General features: G+C 39.4%; 1 protein-coding gene across 1 annotated transcript in view; it reads right to left on the reverse strand.

Moving 5' to 3' along the window:
- The window catches only part of LRRC28 (leucine rich repeat containing 28), a 107,157-nt gene extending 93,008 nt beyond the window's left edge, over positions 1-14,149 (reverse strand). The window contains 3 exon segments of the mRNA XM_053717614.1: positions 8,636-8,716; positions 8,718-8,860; positions 13,996-14,149. Coding sequence (XP_053573589.1) covers positions 8,636-8,716; positions 8,718-8,804 — 168 coding nt within the window. The 5' untranslated portion in view covers positions 8,805-8,860; positions 13,996-14,149.
- Positions 14,150-15,950: the final 1,801 nt, after the last annotated feature.

The following is a 15,950-nucleotide window of genomic DNA, read 5'->3' on the forward strand; positions in this document are numbered from 1 at the left end:
TTGTGCCTAAGCGGGATAGCACGACTCGCTTCTGCGTAGACTACCATAGGCTTAATGATCGGACCATGACAGACGCCTATCCTATGCCCCGGGTGGATGACCTATTAGACCACATTGCCTGGGGTAACTCCCTGACGCAAGGGTTAATGGCAGATCCCTCTGGAGCCGGAATCTATTCCGAAGTCGGCATTCATCACCCCATTCGGCCTGTACTAGTTTGAAGTCCTGCCCTTTGGGATGAAGAATGCTCCGGCGACGTTCTAGAGGTTGGTAGATTGACTCCTCGATGGCCTCCAGGAGTATGCCTGTGCATACCTGGATGACATCGCGATCTACAGTGATACCTGGGAGGAACACTTGGTCCACCTCGGTACCTTACTGGTCTGCATCAGGGCTGCGGGTCTGACTCTGAAGTCAGACAATTACAAGGTAGGGGTGTCGGAGGTCTAGTATCTTGGACACTGGGTGGGGTGCGAGAAGCAGAGGCCAGAGCCGGCCAAGATTGAGTTAGTTGCTAGCTGGCCAACCTCCAAAACCAAGACCCAAGTCCTAGCCTTTCTTGGCACTGCGGGGGTACTATCGCAAGTTTGTTCCCAACTATAGTACCCTGGCCAAACATCTACCTCGGCAAGTCCTGTGGTCCCCCGAGTGCGAGGCTGCCTTCCAACAACTGAAAACAGCATTAGTTTCTGCCCCTATTCTGGCTGCTCCTGACCCCTCTAAACATTTTTGTGTCCACACAGATACCTCCATGTTCGGGTTGGGAGTAGCCCTGAGTCAGGTGGATGAGGAGGGCTGTGAGCACTCCGTAGCCTACATCAGCCAAAAACTATTGCATAGGAAGGTGGCCTATGCAGCAGTAGAGGAGTGCTTGTTGCTGGTGTGGACTCTCAAGAAGCTACAACCTTATCTGTACGAGAGATCGTTTACAGTGCACACGGATCATAACCCCCTAGTATGGCTTAATAGGGTTTCCAGGGACAATGGATGATTGTTGTAGTGGAGTTTAGCCTGGGAGCCCTTCAACTTCATCATTCAGTATCGGCCGGGAAAAAGTAACAGCAATGCAGATGGCCTCTCCCGGCTAACTGAATTGGAGTAACCTTACCGCACAGCCCCAAGCCGACCAGTCAGGATCTAGTCTGGTCTGCCGTAGTATGGGTCAGGGGGGAGCATTGTCACGGACCAGCGGCCCATACCAGCCAAGAGGGTTGATCCGTTGGTCTAACTCTGGGCAGGCTGTCCTACCGGTCTTTCCCTTCCCCCTTCACTCTGCCATCAGGGGTCTGGACGGTTATGGATACCAGGCTGCAAGGATGATCCCTTCACCAGTGGGATTAAAATGTTTTCCACAAAGTCCCCTTGTGCAGTGATTGAACTTTGCCCTGAAAGAACTGATCGCTACCCCGCTTTACCACCTTTCCGCCTGGGAGGGTCCCAGACGGGATCTTATGGAACTATTCACAGTCTGGGTTCGCCAGAGATTCACGTGGGACTTTACCCTAGGTCGCCCCGAAAGCCCCTTGCCCCAGACCTTCGCTCTTTTGGGGACTTAACATACAGTTGATGGGCATGGGGTCGGGTGAATACTAAGAGGGAGCTCCCTCAGGAACCTGGGGTTTTTGACACCCCCCCACCTTGGACTGTTCCTAAGCACCTCTACCAGGCTGCTGCTCCGGCCCGCAGTAACGGATCATGACGCTTTTTGGACTGTGACGTCTGGTGGACAAGAAGCTCTCCAACCCTGGAATAGCCATCGCTCTGTCAAGATCACCACGAAAAGACGACCTATCCCTTGTATGGATCTCCATGTGCCCATGGCCTCCATGAAGGCTCCAGACTGTCTGGGGGAGGCGGGATGGGATTAGCTTTTATCAGATGGCAGTGGGGTATAAATACTGTGAGTTTTGTGTGAATAAAACAGTTCTTATTTCACCTTAATACTTGTCTTGTCTGGTTATTAGGGTGGGATTCTTACTAAAATCACTTCTACAGCTCTACAGTTACAGGTTCCAGGGTTGAAGAAGGGCTTGTCTGGCAGAGATACCCAGTCGGGGTATCCGGAGTCTGTCACAATAGGTTTAGCTTTCAACAAAGTACAAAACAAATCTGATGATAAAAGTAAATTAGAAAGTTGTTTAAAATTTCATGCCCTATCTGAATCATGAAAGTTTAATTTTGACTAGACTGTCCCTTTAAACACTAGTTGCATTATTTTCTAGAGCAGCAGGGAAGCTCACTTGCAGCAATTTTAGCAATAGTTTAAAACATAGATCATATAGAACCCTTTATTGATAAAGACAAAGTCATAAAATAGTGAGAACTCTGCTTCGATCAATAGCAATGGGTAGGTCATCAAACCCTGCTAGATACCCATGAAGTCCCACAGTAGCTTTAAAGTAATAGCAACAGTATCCTGTGACTGTTGATGTTATGTACAGCCCACAATGCTCCAGCAGACCCTTTTTGATAGTGTTGTGTAAGTGCAGTTATACACCTGGGGCCCCATTACATATGCGGTGTCGCCCGCAAAAGCCAGCGACGCCGTTTTTTGCTCTGTTTTGGTATCCTATATACAGCACCGCATAGAAATGCGGCACATATATTTCATCCGTCGCCCGCAATTTTTACTCCCATAAGCTAGCATGGGACCGCGTCGCAAATCGGTATCCAGTGCAAGGACTTACGTAGCGAAAATGGAAAAATCTTACTCCATTTTCACCTCATCACACAAGGCAGCTGCAGCAAGCCTTGCGCTGAGTATCGGAGCACCGTAACTCCCGAAAATGCCTGCAAAAATAAACTAACACCTACCGCATGCGTAATATCTATACCTGTCAACCGCAATCCCCCACCGCAATAAATAATAAAGTGTATTATCCCTATATCCGCCATCAAATCCACACCGCAAGTAATAACTAAATTATTATTAACCCCTAAATCCACCAACCCCAACATTGCAAACTACCTATTAAACTATTAACCCCTAATCCGCCATTAACCCACAACGCAAACTACCTATTAAAGTATTAAAAAATATATATATAAGATCTATCTAAGTGTGTGCACTCTACTTGTTTGGGGGACAATAACAGGTGCTTGCAGTCATAAAATGCATATAATAAATTATAAAAGAAAGAACAACCAGTATATATGTGGTTGTTAAAAGAATGACAAGGCAGCACTCATATCCCTTAAAGAAAGTGGTTTTATTCAACTCTCTCCACAGGTGTCCATGACACCATAATAATCAATTGCAAAACAAATTTTGAAAAAAATTGCATTCAATAGAGGATCCGCTTGTCAAGGAAACAGGAACTATACCGCTAGATGTGTTGAGGCTTCTTGAATTTAACTTGCTCACTTTTTCTACATGTGAAAGGTATATTTGAAGTGAACTTCTACTATCCCTGAAGTTGGAGCGTGTGCTACACACTAAGTGCTCCTAACGGACGGTTTACATTCCACGTTTTTTGTGTTTGTTTGCTATATTGCGCAATTTCTGTATATAACCATTTATGTATATGTATTTTGGTTGTGTGAGTGTGTTTGACACTTAAGTGCTCACCTATCTACATGCATTTTGGTTTATAATCACCCAGGCCTGGTATTTCTAGTTACATATATGTTTAGAGAATTTTTTTTAAATTTGTTTTGCAATTGATTATTATGGTGTCATGGACACCTGTGGAGAGAGTTGAATAAAACCACTTTTTCTTTAAGGGATATGAGTGCTGCCTTGTCATTCTTTTAAACAACCACATATATACTGGTTGTTCTTTCTTTTATAATTTATTATATTAAAGTATTAACCCCTAAACCGCCAAAGCCCACAACGCAATAAACCTATCAAAGTATTAACCCCTAAACCGCCAAAGCCCACAATGCAATACACCTATCAAAGTATTAACCTCTAAACCGCCAAAGCCTACAACGCAAATAAATTACTAAGCCCCCTAACCTAACGACCCCTAACCTAACACCCCCTAAATGTACCCAAATTACCTAAATTACAAAATACTAAAGTTACTATTAAAATAAAAAAACTAACACTACTTTAAAAATAAAGTATAAATTAAAAGGGATAGTCTAGTCAAAATTAAAATTCTGGTGTAGACTGTCCCTTTAAGATACAATTTACAGAAAATAAAAAAAAATCTAAGATTACATAAAATAAAAAACAAAAATTACCAAAAAATATTATACCTAATCCCTATGATAATAAAAAGCCCCCCGAAATTAAAACACAGAATAAACTACCAGTAGCCCTTAAAAGGGATTTTGCAGGGCATTGCCCCAAGATAATCAGCTCTTTTACATCAAAATACACAAAGTCTCTCCTAACAGTAAACCCCCCTGCCCACCAAACCCCCCAAAATAAAAGCCTAACACTAAAAAACAAACTACCCATTGCCCTGAAAAGGGCATTTGTTTGGGCATTGCCCTTAAAAGGGCATTTAGCTCTTTACTGCACATCCCTAATCTAAATAAAACAAACTCCCCCAAAAAAAAACTTAAAAAAAACCTAAGTCTAACCCCCAGGTTGGTACTCACCATTCCTGAAGTCCGGCGGAGAAGGTCCTGTTTCAGGCGATGAAGTCTTCTTCCAAGTGGCAACTTCTTCTTTCAGGAACAATCCGGCACGGAGCAGAAGACTGATGATCGCGGAGCTAAAGACTGGCGACCGCGGAGCTAAAGACCGACGACCGCGGAGCGTGGAGGATCCTCTTCGTACGATCGCCGCTGTACACTGGATAGAGAATTCAAGGTACGCAATTAAAAATGGCGTCCCTTGAATTCCTATTTGCTGATTTGATTCTTCAAATCCAAAATCAGCCAATAGGATGAGAGCTACTCAAATCCTATTGGCTGTTCAAATCAGCCAATAGAATTTCAGTAGCTCTCATCCTATTGGCTGATTTAAGCAGCCAATAGGATTTGAGTAGATTTCATCCTATGGCTGATTGTGTATTTTGATGTAAAAGAGCTTATTAACTTGGGGCAATGCCCTGCAAAAAGCAGTTTGGACTAGACTGTCCCTTTAATTTATACTTTATTTTTAAAGTAGTGTTAGTTTTTTTATTTTAATAGTAACTTTAGTATTTTGTAATTTGGGTACATTTAGGGGGTGTTAGGTTAGGGGGCTTAGTAATTTATTTATTTGCATTGTGGGCTTTGGGCAGTGTAGGGGTTATTACTCTGATAGGGTTTATTGCTTTAATAGGTAGTTTGCGTTGTGGGTTAACGGCGGATTAGGGGTTAATAGTTTTAATAGGCAGTTTGCGATGTTGGGGTTGGCAGATTTAGGGATTAATAATTTAGTTATTACTTGCGGTGTGGGTTTGATGGCGGATATAGGGGTTAATAGTTTAATTGGGCATATTGCATTGTGGGGGGTTTTTTTTGTTTGTCGGTTTAGGGGTTAATACATTTATTATTAGTTGTGAGAGGGGGGGGGGGGATTGCGGATGTAGAGGTTTTACGTGCCGGGCTTATTTTTGGGAGGCATGTTAGACTTTTATGAGAGATTCGTTTTTCTTTTTACTTTTCTTAGGCGCCGGCAGTTTTTAAAGTGCCTTAAGTCACTAGTGACTTCAGAAATTTGTATTTACGATCATTTCTGGACATCACTAGTTTATAAGAACTTACTTTACTTACTGCTGGCGGGGTTTATTGGATACCCAGATGTGCGAGGTGAAATTACAGGTGGCGCGGGCTGCAGCTCTTGCGCTGAAGCCTGCGCCGTCTATGTAATCTCGTTCCTGCTTTAAAGTAGATACAATTCAATGAGGAGGATCTAAAAGAAATGATCTTCGCCATTGAGTTAATCCTCCACCCTTAATAAAGCAAAAACTGCAACCTCACCCATAGCAGTTAAAAGGGACAGCAAATAATAAAAAATGAACAAAACACAGAAAATATAAAATAAATGTGATGTAAAGGATATATCAAAGCTCAATGCTGTTTCTTTAAATCCCCCCCAGATAGGTAATGCAGTGCACACAAAAATAAAAACAAACATTATAGTGCAATATTGTCTAAACCAGAGCTCGACAAACCTAGGGAGCCAATGATTCCTAAATATTTACCCCTGGCTCCTAACATTTTGAGTTATATCTTCCTTTTTTTTTCCTCTCTCCTCACATATACCTCTGTCTGGCTCCTAAAAATTCTTACTGGCTGCTAAATTTTAAGATTTGTCAAGCCCTGGTCTAAACACTATGGGCTAGATTACAAGCGGATTGCTAATTTATTGTGCGCCCCGCAAAAATGGGCACATTTTTAATGTTGTAAACAAACACATACAATATGAGCAATTGAGCTCAAATACTCACACTCTTAGGAGCTAATAAACAGCTATTTTAATGAACATGGGCTATTAGGTAAAGTTTGCCAAGGAACACTCCACTTGAAAATATATACTTACTAAAAAATATTAAAAAGAAACAAGTCATAAAGTGTCACTATCGATATACATAAGAAAAAATTAGGTGTTTCACAACTAGTAGCGAAGGATGGCAATGGATTTGCTTACAAAGCAACTACATTCTGCTAAAACACAGCCTCTACTGTTTGCTCCAGACAGTAAAGTCACTAACCAAAACAACCCTACGCAAGTTTCTCTACAATTGACTGTGGCTTTAGCAAGGGTATTTTTTTGTGTTGTTGTACAAGATGCTTTATATTCTCTCATTCTTTTGGGTGACATGCACTTCAGAAGATTTTACAAAGAAAACATAAATGTATAGTAGGTGTTTACTGTCCCTTTAACCCTATCCATGATTGTCCTTGCCCCATAAAACATAACTACTAAACCTACAGCCTAATTTAAAACGTGTCCACCACTATAAACACTATGCACCCCCACAATGCATCTGGCACCTAAAATATCGCACAACACAACCCACACACTGTAAACAACATTATACCCCCAGATGCAGAACTTTTTTTCACTTTCTGCAATGAGATTTTTTTTTTGTGAAATTTTTTTCTGCGGGTTATTTTTAAATATAATTCAATTTTAAATTAGGCAGTTACACTAAAGCACCAGTTCAATTGCAATATGTTGGTTAACTGGAGAATAAAGCAATTTTAAAAGTTTGATAAAATATTGCAGCATTTGAAATTGCATTGCAAATGAGCTGCAGACAAAACAAATTGTAAAATGTCTCGAATAAATTTGTATCCTTTTCTTTTAGTCTAACATAGAAATGTAGTAATAAAAAAAAAATGCATTGCTCATAAGAATGTCTTACATTCAGAAAAAAAAGGCTTTGCAGACTGGAAAGACTAGGGGGTGGGTTTGAAAAAATCTGAGAGCCAGTCAAACAATCAATGCGCTGCTGCTTTGCAGCTATCCTGCATATTTCACTGTTCATGTCAAACAGCACTTTGCTGTGGATGCGCTGTGTTAATGAGCTTACACAGTGCAGCCAGAACACAGCTCAGTTTGAAGAGAACAGCCTGATGTGAAGCAGCGCTGCAAAGTTAAAGCAGTAACAGTGCCTGCATGTGTCCTGTTCTTTCTGTGGACATGCTGCATTTTCTGCGATGACATCTCACATCACTGTATGTTCTGCCTTGGGGATTATACCCGCTGCAATACACAGCTTACACAATCCTCAATAAATACATCCCTGCTTCTAAACCCTCTATAAAATCCCCCTTCTAAACCTTTTAATCTGACTCCTACCCCATCACAAATAACAGTGGTATGAAAATTGATCAAATTGAAAAAATGTTACGGATGCTAAGAAATCAGCTTTTTCTAGAAATCATTTTTTAAACATAAAATTAAATTTAAGGAGATAGGAAAGAAATAATACAATATAACATTAGAATGTTAATTCTCGTTGGTATACTCTGACTTCAGGGTTAAAGTCTATGATAGCTAGCATTCAAATATTTATTTTCACTATTTCAATTTTTTTCTTTTATTCAAATTAATATTTACAGTAACTAATGCAAAACTTTGGGAACTTCCTGAACTTATAATTCTGTTGTTTGTATCTTTTATTACACAGATACTTGTGTTCTTTAATTGTCTAGCTTACGAAGGCATGTTCCTGTGCATAGGTACACTTATGAGAGTTGTCCCTATCAGCCAATAAGCAACAGCAAATTATTATGATAAAGTTTTATGCAAAAAAATAATAATAATTTTAAGTTTTAATCGGTCAATAATATCTAATTCAAAATAGTTGTTTTTTTTCCACTGTACTAATAGTTACCATTAAAAGGGATAGTCTATTCAAAATTAAACTTTCATGATTTAGAAAGAGCATAGCAATTTAAAGCAACTTTCTAATTTACTCCTATTATCAATTTCTCTTTGTCCTCTTGATATCTTTATCTGAAAAAGCATGAATGAAAGCATAGGAGCCGGTCCATTTAGTTCAGCACCTGGGTAGCACTTTCAAATTGGTGCCTAAATGTAGCTATCCAATCAGCAAGCGCTACCCAGGTGCTGAACCAAAAATGGGCCGGCTCCTAAGCTTACCTTCAAATAAAGATACTAAGCAAAATGAATAATAGGAGTAAATTGAAAAGTTGCTTAAAATCACCTGCTCTATCTGAATCATGAAAGTTTAAATTTTGACTTGACTATTCCTTTAATAGTGTCCTTTCTACTTACCAGAGTGGTTAAAGAGTTTCTTTTCATGTAAAGTCTTTCAAGATACTGCAGCCCCTCATCTTTTAGCAGCTCTATAGGAAAAATGGTTGAGATTCCGGTAATTTAAGAACAGATTTTTGTGCCTTTCCGTCTTAGCCACGGAGATGGTCTGGCAGATTTCAGATGCCATATTTGGCTGGAGTCCATCCAACTGGATATGCAGAGTGCAACCATCTCATATCATCTCTGTAAATAAAGAGTGAAAGGCTAATAGGCAATACAGCAGGAGGCCTTTTTGAGTACAAAATGTTTTTACTTCCTGGTGGTGGTGGGTGTATGTGTGTGTGTGTGTGTATATATTAGAAAAATTGCGCCAATAGACTTGCTTGACACAGGGTTGAAACAAATCTTCAATTTGTAAAAACAGCCATATCTGCAAAGCGCAATAAAATAGAGGTATGTGTATGTATAAATGTGCAACAATCATTTCACAGTATAAAAATTATGAGAAAGAGAGAGAAAAAGAGAGAGAAAAAGGAGACAGAGAAAGAAAGAGAGAAAGGCAAGAGAGAAAGAGACAAAGAGAGAGAGAGAAAAAAGAGAGAGAGAGAAAAAAGAGAGAGAGAGGAAAAAGAGAGAGAGAGAGAAAAAGAGAGAGAGAGAAAAAGAGAGAGAGAGAAAAAGAGAGAGAGAGAAAAAGAGAGAGAGAGAAAAAGAGAGAGAGAGAAAAAGAGAGAGAGAGAGAGAGAGAGAGAGAGAAAAAGAGAGAGAGAGAGAGAAAAAGAGAAAGACAGAGAAAAAGAGAAAGACAGGAGAAAAAGAGAAAGACAGAGAAAAAGAGAAGAGACAAAGAACCCAGAACACAACTATTTTTTTGTACAGAGAATAAGCAGTATTTGGTATGACCTATTAATAATCAATGTTATACCATAGCCAACAACATGTTTGTCTAAGGAAGCCAACTGTAGCAGAACTGCAATTGTGGTATTTCAACCAAATCTTACAGCTTCTAAAAATACAAGGGTAGTTTACAAAGCCTTTGCTGTATTTCCCTCCTCAAATATGGCATCATGTTTGTTAAAGGGACAGGAAACCCCAACATTTTCTTTCATGATTTGTATAGAACATACAATTTTAAACAACTTTCCAATTTACTTCCATTATCAAATGTGCTTCATTCTCTTTTTAGCCTTTGCTGAAGGAAGGAGCAGCATTGAACTACTGGCATCAAGATGAAAAGATCTAGTCAGCCAATCCCAAGACACATTATTATTATTATTCTTTATTTATAAAGCGCCAAAAGATTCCGCAGGCACCAATTAGCAGCATCTCCCACTTGTGTAGGATATGTGCGTATTCTTTCTCTAAAAAGGGATACCAAGAGATCAAAGCGCATTTGAAAATAGAAGTGAGTTTAAAAGTTTCTTAAAATGTAATGCTCTATCGGAATCATGCAAGTTTAATTTTGGCTTTCCTATCCCTTTAAGTTTATGCATCTCTCAGTTTTCTTCTCACTGTCACATCTATCACTCTTTTTCCAGTTGTGTCTTGCTTTTGTGAACATTGTTATTTCCTAATACATTGCTTCATCTCCTTTGTTATTTTTTCCATGTCTGATTGTATTACTTTTGTCTTTTTAAACATCTGAAACTAGCTCTGTGCCCAACCGTTAGATCTCAAACCTTTTGCATGCCACAAAACCTCCTATATACAACTATTTAGCAAAATAACAGGCCTTAAACCAGATCCGTGTACAAGCAATCACTATATGCCAGCAATATCAAACCTTATATAAGTATTGCAATCCTGCACATAGTGCCGCCTCACATGATTGTAACATGCACAGGTTCAGAGAGAGCATGTTGCTGGGTTTAGCTGCAGCATTAACCCCTTAATGACCGAGGACGTGCAGGGGTACGTCCTCAAAAAAAAGGCAGTTAATGCCTGAGAACGTAACCCTGCACGTCCTCGGTTTGGAAAGCAGCTGGAAGCGATCCTGCTCGCTTCCAGCTGCTTTCCGGTTATTGCAGTGATGCCTCGATATCGAGGCATCCTGCAATAACCATTTGTAGCCATCCGGTGCAGAGAGAGCCACTCTGTGGGCCCTCTCTGCACCGGACATTAACGGCTACGTTCGTTGGTGGGTGGGAGCCGGTATGGGAGGTGGGTGGCGGCCATCGATGGCCCTTTGTGATTGCGGAGAGGGGGCGGGATCGGGGGCGGGGGACGACCGGGGGGACGCGCACGGACGCTCGCGCGCGTGCACGGGGAGGCCGGGCGGGAGCGCGTGCACGGGGAGGGAGCGGGTGGGAACCACTACGCTACAGAAAATGTTTATGTTAGAAGTGGGGATCAAAGGGGTTAATATGGTTTTTTTTGGTGATCGGTTTGGCTGTGGGGTATTGGACTGTGGGGGGGAAGCTACACTACAGAAAACAAAAAGTAAAACATAAAAAATAAAACATTTTTATTTGCAAACTGGGTACTGGCAGACAGCTGCCAGTACCCAAGATGGCCCCAATAAGGCAGAGGGGGGAGGGTTAGGGAGCTATTTTGGGGGATCAGGGAGGTTGGGGGCTAAGGGGGGACCCTACATAGCAGCATATGTAAATATGCTTAAAAAAAATATTTTTTTTTTTATACCTTTTATTTTAGTACTGGCAGACTTTCTGCCAGTACTTAAGATGGCGGGGACAATTGTGGGGTGGGGGGAGGGAAGAGTGCTGTTTTGGGAGGGATCAGGGGGTGGGATGTGTCCAGGTGGGAGTCTGATCTCTACACTAAAGCTAAAATTAACCCTGCAAGCTCCCTACAAACTACCTAATTAACCCCTTCACCTGCTGGCCATAATACACATGTGATGCGCAGCAGCATTTAGCGGCCTTATAATTACCAAAAAGCAACGCCAAAGCCATATATGTCTGCTATTTATGAACAAGAGGGGATCCCAGAGAAGCATTTAAAACCATTTGGTGCCATAATTGCACAAGCTGTTTGTAAATAATTTTAGTTGAAAAACCTAAGTTTGAAAAAGTGAACAATTTTTTTTTATTGATTGCTTTTGGCGTGAAATGGTGGCATGAAATATACCAAAATGGGCCTAGATCAATACTTGGGTTGTCTACTACACTACACTAGAGCTAAAATTAACCCTAGAAGCTCCTACATGCTCCCTAATTAACCATTCACTGCTGGGCATAATACACGGTAGGTGCGCAGTGGGCATTTAGCAGCCTTCTAATTACCAAAGAGCAAAGCCAAAGCCATATATGTCTGCTATTTATGAACAAAGGGGATCCCAGAGAAGCATTTACAACCATTTATTCCATAATTTCATGAGTTGTTTGTAAATAATTTCAGTGAGAAACCTAAAGTTTGTGAAAAAATTTGTGAAAAAGTAAAAATAATTTTTTTATTTGATCGCATTCGGCGGTGAAATGGTGCCATGAAATATACCAAAATGGGCCTAGATCAATACTTTGGGATGTCTTCTAAAAAAAAATATATACATGTCAATGGATATTCAGAGATTCCTGAAAGATATTAGTGTCCCAATGTAACTAGCGCTAAATTTGAAAAAAGTGGTTTGGAAATGGCAAAGTGCTACTTGTACTTATAGCCCTATAACTTGCAAAAAAAGTAAAGAACATGTAAACATTGGGGTATTTCTAAACTCAGGACAAAATTTAGAAACTATTTAGCATGGGTGTTTTTTGGTGGTTGTAGATGTGTAACAGATTTGGGGGGTCAAAGTTAGAAAAAGTGGTGTTTTTTTTTCCATTTTTTTTCCTCATATTTTATAATATTTTTTATAGTAAATTATAGAGATATGATGAAAATAATGGTATAATTTTGAAAGTCCTTTTAATGGCGAGGAAAAACGGTATATAATATGTGTGGGTACAGTAAAATGAGTAAGATGAAAATTACAGCTAAACACAAACACCACAAAAATGTAAAATAGCCTTGGGTCCCAAACGGACAGAAAATGGAAAAGTGCTGAGGTCATTAAGGGGTTAATACAAAAGTCAGTCAGGTTTAGTTGTATATAGGAGGTTTTGTGGCATGCATTTCTGCATTTCAGACTAAAACTTATTCAAAAGACCAGAGCATTTTTTCTTATCGTTTTTGCTATCACTTCATTTAAACAGAAAAGGAGCATTATTTTTTTAGGTCCTATCAGTCAATCAGTCCTAGAAGCTTCAGCTCCTAATTTAGGCTGTATAATTATATATGCAAATGTATGTTAACCCTTTAAAGCCTTTAGGGCAATTGTATTTTGTCCGAATTTTGCTGGGCTTTGGCGTCGAGAGGACGAAATACAACGTCCTAACCGCTTGGCTTTCCTGAAACCACTGGCGCTTCCTGATGGGATCGCTGTCTGGAGGGCATGCCTAGCATCATAGGGACGCCCCCCTGACGCAATCCCATCATTGAAATCTCATGACCACTTGCACGATCGCTGGTATTTCTTACCACAAAATTATGTGGTTTCTGGTTGGTTTTTTTTTTACATGGATCAATAGTTAGACTTTGAACGGGTAAAGAGTTGAAACCAATATTAGCTTATATAAAATAATTTAATAAAGACATATTTGAATTAAAGATTGGGAAAGTTGTAAAGGTTAAATGGTTTTTTGTTTTATTAAACATTTAGTTTTACTGTACTTTAATCTTGTTTTTCAGTAACACATAAACAGTCAGTCAAGCATTTTAGTATGTCTCTTTCACATAGCTGTTTACAGACTGAGAACCAGAACATTATGGGGACAAGGATCAAATGTTGTAACCAGAGTAAGTGTAACTGTTGCACAAACAGGTGCATTTAGAACATTAGTCACTACTTTGCATAGGAGTATGACCATGCTAAATTATATGTTAAAAAAGAAATGTAATCTTTGTTTATATGTAGTCTTTTATTTAAGAGCTGTTTTATTAGTCTGTATCAAATAAGCTATAACCACGTCTGATGAAAGGTCAGTATTAACAGATATGTCTGCTTGACGCATAAGAAAACAAATGTTTAAAAAAAAAAAAATATGAAAACAATAGTTTATATCCCATTATTATCTCTGACTCAAAAACTGAAGTGTTAGCGAAGCAAACTCGCGAAAATGTAACTGAACGTATATACCCACAAAATTTGTATTACTCCGCAACTGCACGAAGAGACAGTTTTTAAAAAAGTCCAAATGACAATACACCATTCTGGAAATGCAAGACCAATTCTCTAAAAGAGCAAGTGTTACTACTCATGCAAAAAACAAACAGCAATACTGCAAAGCGTCATATTATAGTTGTTAATAGTAAATTCACTCGCAGGAACACACAAATCAATACGCAGCATCTGTCAATCACTAGAGAATATTGTACAGTCTTACCTTTTTTATTGCTCTTAGAGCCCAGGCAGGTAAAGAAGCTCCAGCCATAAGACAATCGTTGTGATTGGCCTGCTAGGTCACTGTGTTCTAGTTGGTTGGAGACCAAGGGGTGGTTGATGATTGGGCGTATCGGCTTGTCTGTGACATTTAGCAATATGTTAACTCCTAAACTATTGGTTGCATCTCACACGGCCTCCAAAGGTGAGGTCTTCCCATTGAAGGGCGTTCCTAGGATGATACTTTTTGGTGATTTTCCTATTGGACAAGTTGCATTTGAACGTTTAAGAGAGGAACAGCGGCAGTGTTATGTAATGTACCTGTTCGAACTTCAAAGGCATAAACAAAACCGAAGCTGATGATCGAAATTTTCGAATAGATATCTATTACAATAATGACAACGAAGTAAAATGATGAATTGCTTAAAAAATCAAAAAGCATTTCGTTATTGATGTAAGCATGTATTATTATTATAATTGTTATTTTTATTTATGAGGAGGAGAGAGAACGCAGGGATGTTACTGTTTGGTTGCGGAATGAAAATGCGAACGCACCTGATTTAAATTGATGCTGTATAGCACTGGAAACTATAGTGGTATCTATATTTAAAATTATTTTTTTATTTGTAAAGTACAGTATTTAATGTACACGATATAAATATAAATATATATATACACACACACACAGTATATATATATATATATATACATACACACACACACACACAGTATATATATATATATATATATATATATATATATATATATATATATATATACATACACACACACAGTATATATATATATACATACATACACACACACTGTTGCGCATCACTGTTTTAGAGTTTACTAGATTGAGTAGATTTAACCCCTTAATGACCACAGCACTTTTCTATTTTCTGTCCGTTTTGGACAAGGGCTATTTTTACATTTCTGCGGTGTTTGTATTTAGCTGTAATTTTCCTCTTACTCATTTACTGTACCCACACATATTATATACCGTTTCTCCAACATAGGTGTGTCCGGTCCACGGCGTCATCCTTACTTGTGGGATATTCTCTTCCCCAACAGGAAATGGCAAAGAGCCCAGCAAAGCTGGTCACATGATCCCTCCTAGGCTCCGCCTACCCCAGTCATTCTCTTTGCCGTTGCACAGGCAACATCTCCACGGAGATGGCTAAGAGTTTTTTTGGTGTTTAAATGTAGTTTTATTCTTCAATCAAGAGTTTGTTATTTTAAAATAGTGCTGGTATGTACTATTTACTCTGAAACAGAAAAGAGATGAAGATTTCTGTTTGTAAGAGGAAAATGATTTTAGCAACCGTTACTAAAATCGATGGCTGTTTCCACACAGGACTGTTGAGATGAATTAACTTCAGTTGGGGGAAACAGTGAGCAGACTTTTGCTGCTTGAGGTATGACACATTTCTAACAAGACTTGGTAATGCTGGAAGCTGTCATTTTCCCTATGGGAACCGGTAAGCCATTTTCTTAGTTTAGTATAAGAATAAAGGGCTTCACAAGGGCTTTAAAGACTGGTAGACATTTTTCTGGGCTAAAACGATTACATTATAAGTATATTTAATGGATGTTAACTATAAATAGTTCTTTTAATCTTGGGGATGTATTAAAAAAACGGCAGGCACTGTATTGGACACCTTTTTCACTGGGGGCCTTTTCTAGTCATAGGCAGAGCCTCATTTTCGCGCCACTAATGCGCAGTTGTTTTTGGAAAGCAAGGCATGCAGATGCATGTGTGAGGAGCTAAGAACCACTGAAAAAGCTTATAGAAGGCGTCATTTGGTATCGTATTCCCCTCTGGGCTTGGTTGGGTCTCAGCAAAGCTGATACCAGGGACTGTATAGGGGTTAAATGTAAAAACGGCTCCGGTTCCGTTATTTTAAGAGTTAAAGCTTTCAAATTTGGTGTGCAATACTTTTAAGGCTTTAAGACACT

Source organism: Bombina bombina, chromosome 6 (assembly GCF_027579735.1).
Source record: "Bombina bombina isolate aBomBom1 chromosome 6, aBomBom1.pri, whole genome shotgun sequence".
NCBI classification, from domain to species: Eukaryota; Metazoa; Chordata; class Amphibia; order Anura; family Bombinatoridae; genus Bombina; species Bombina bombina.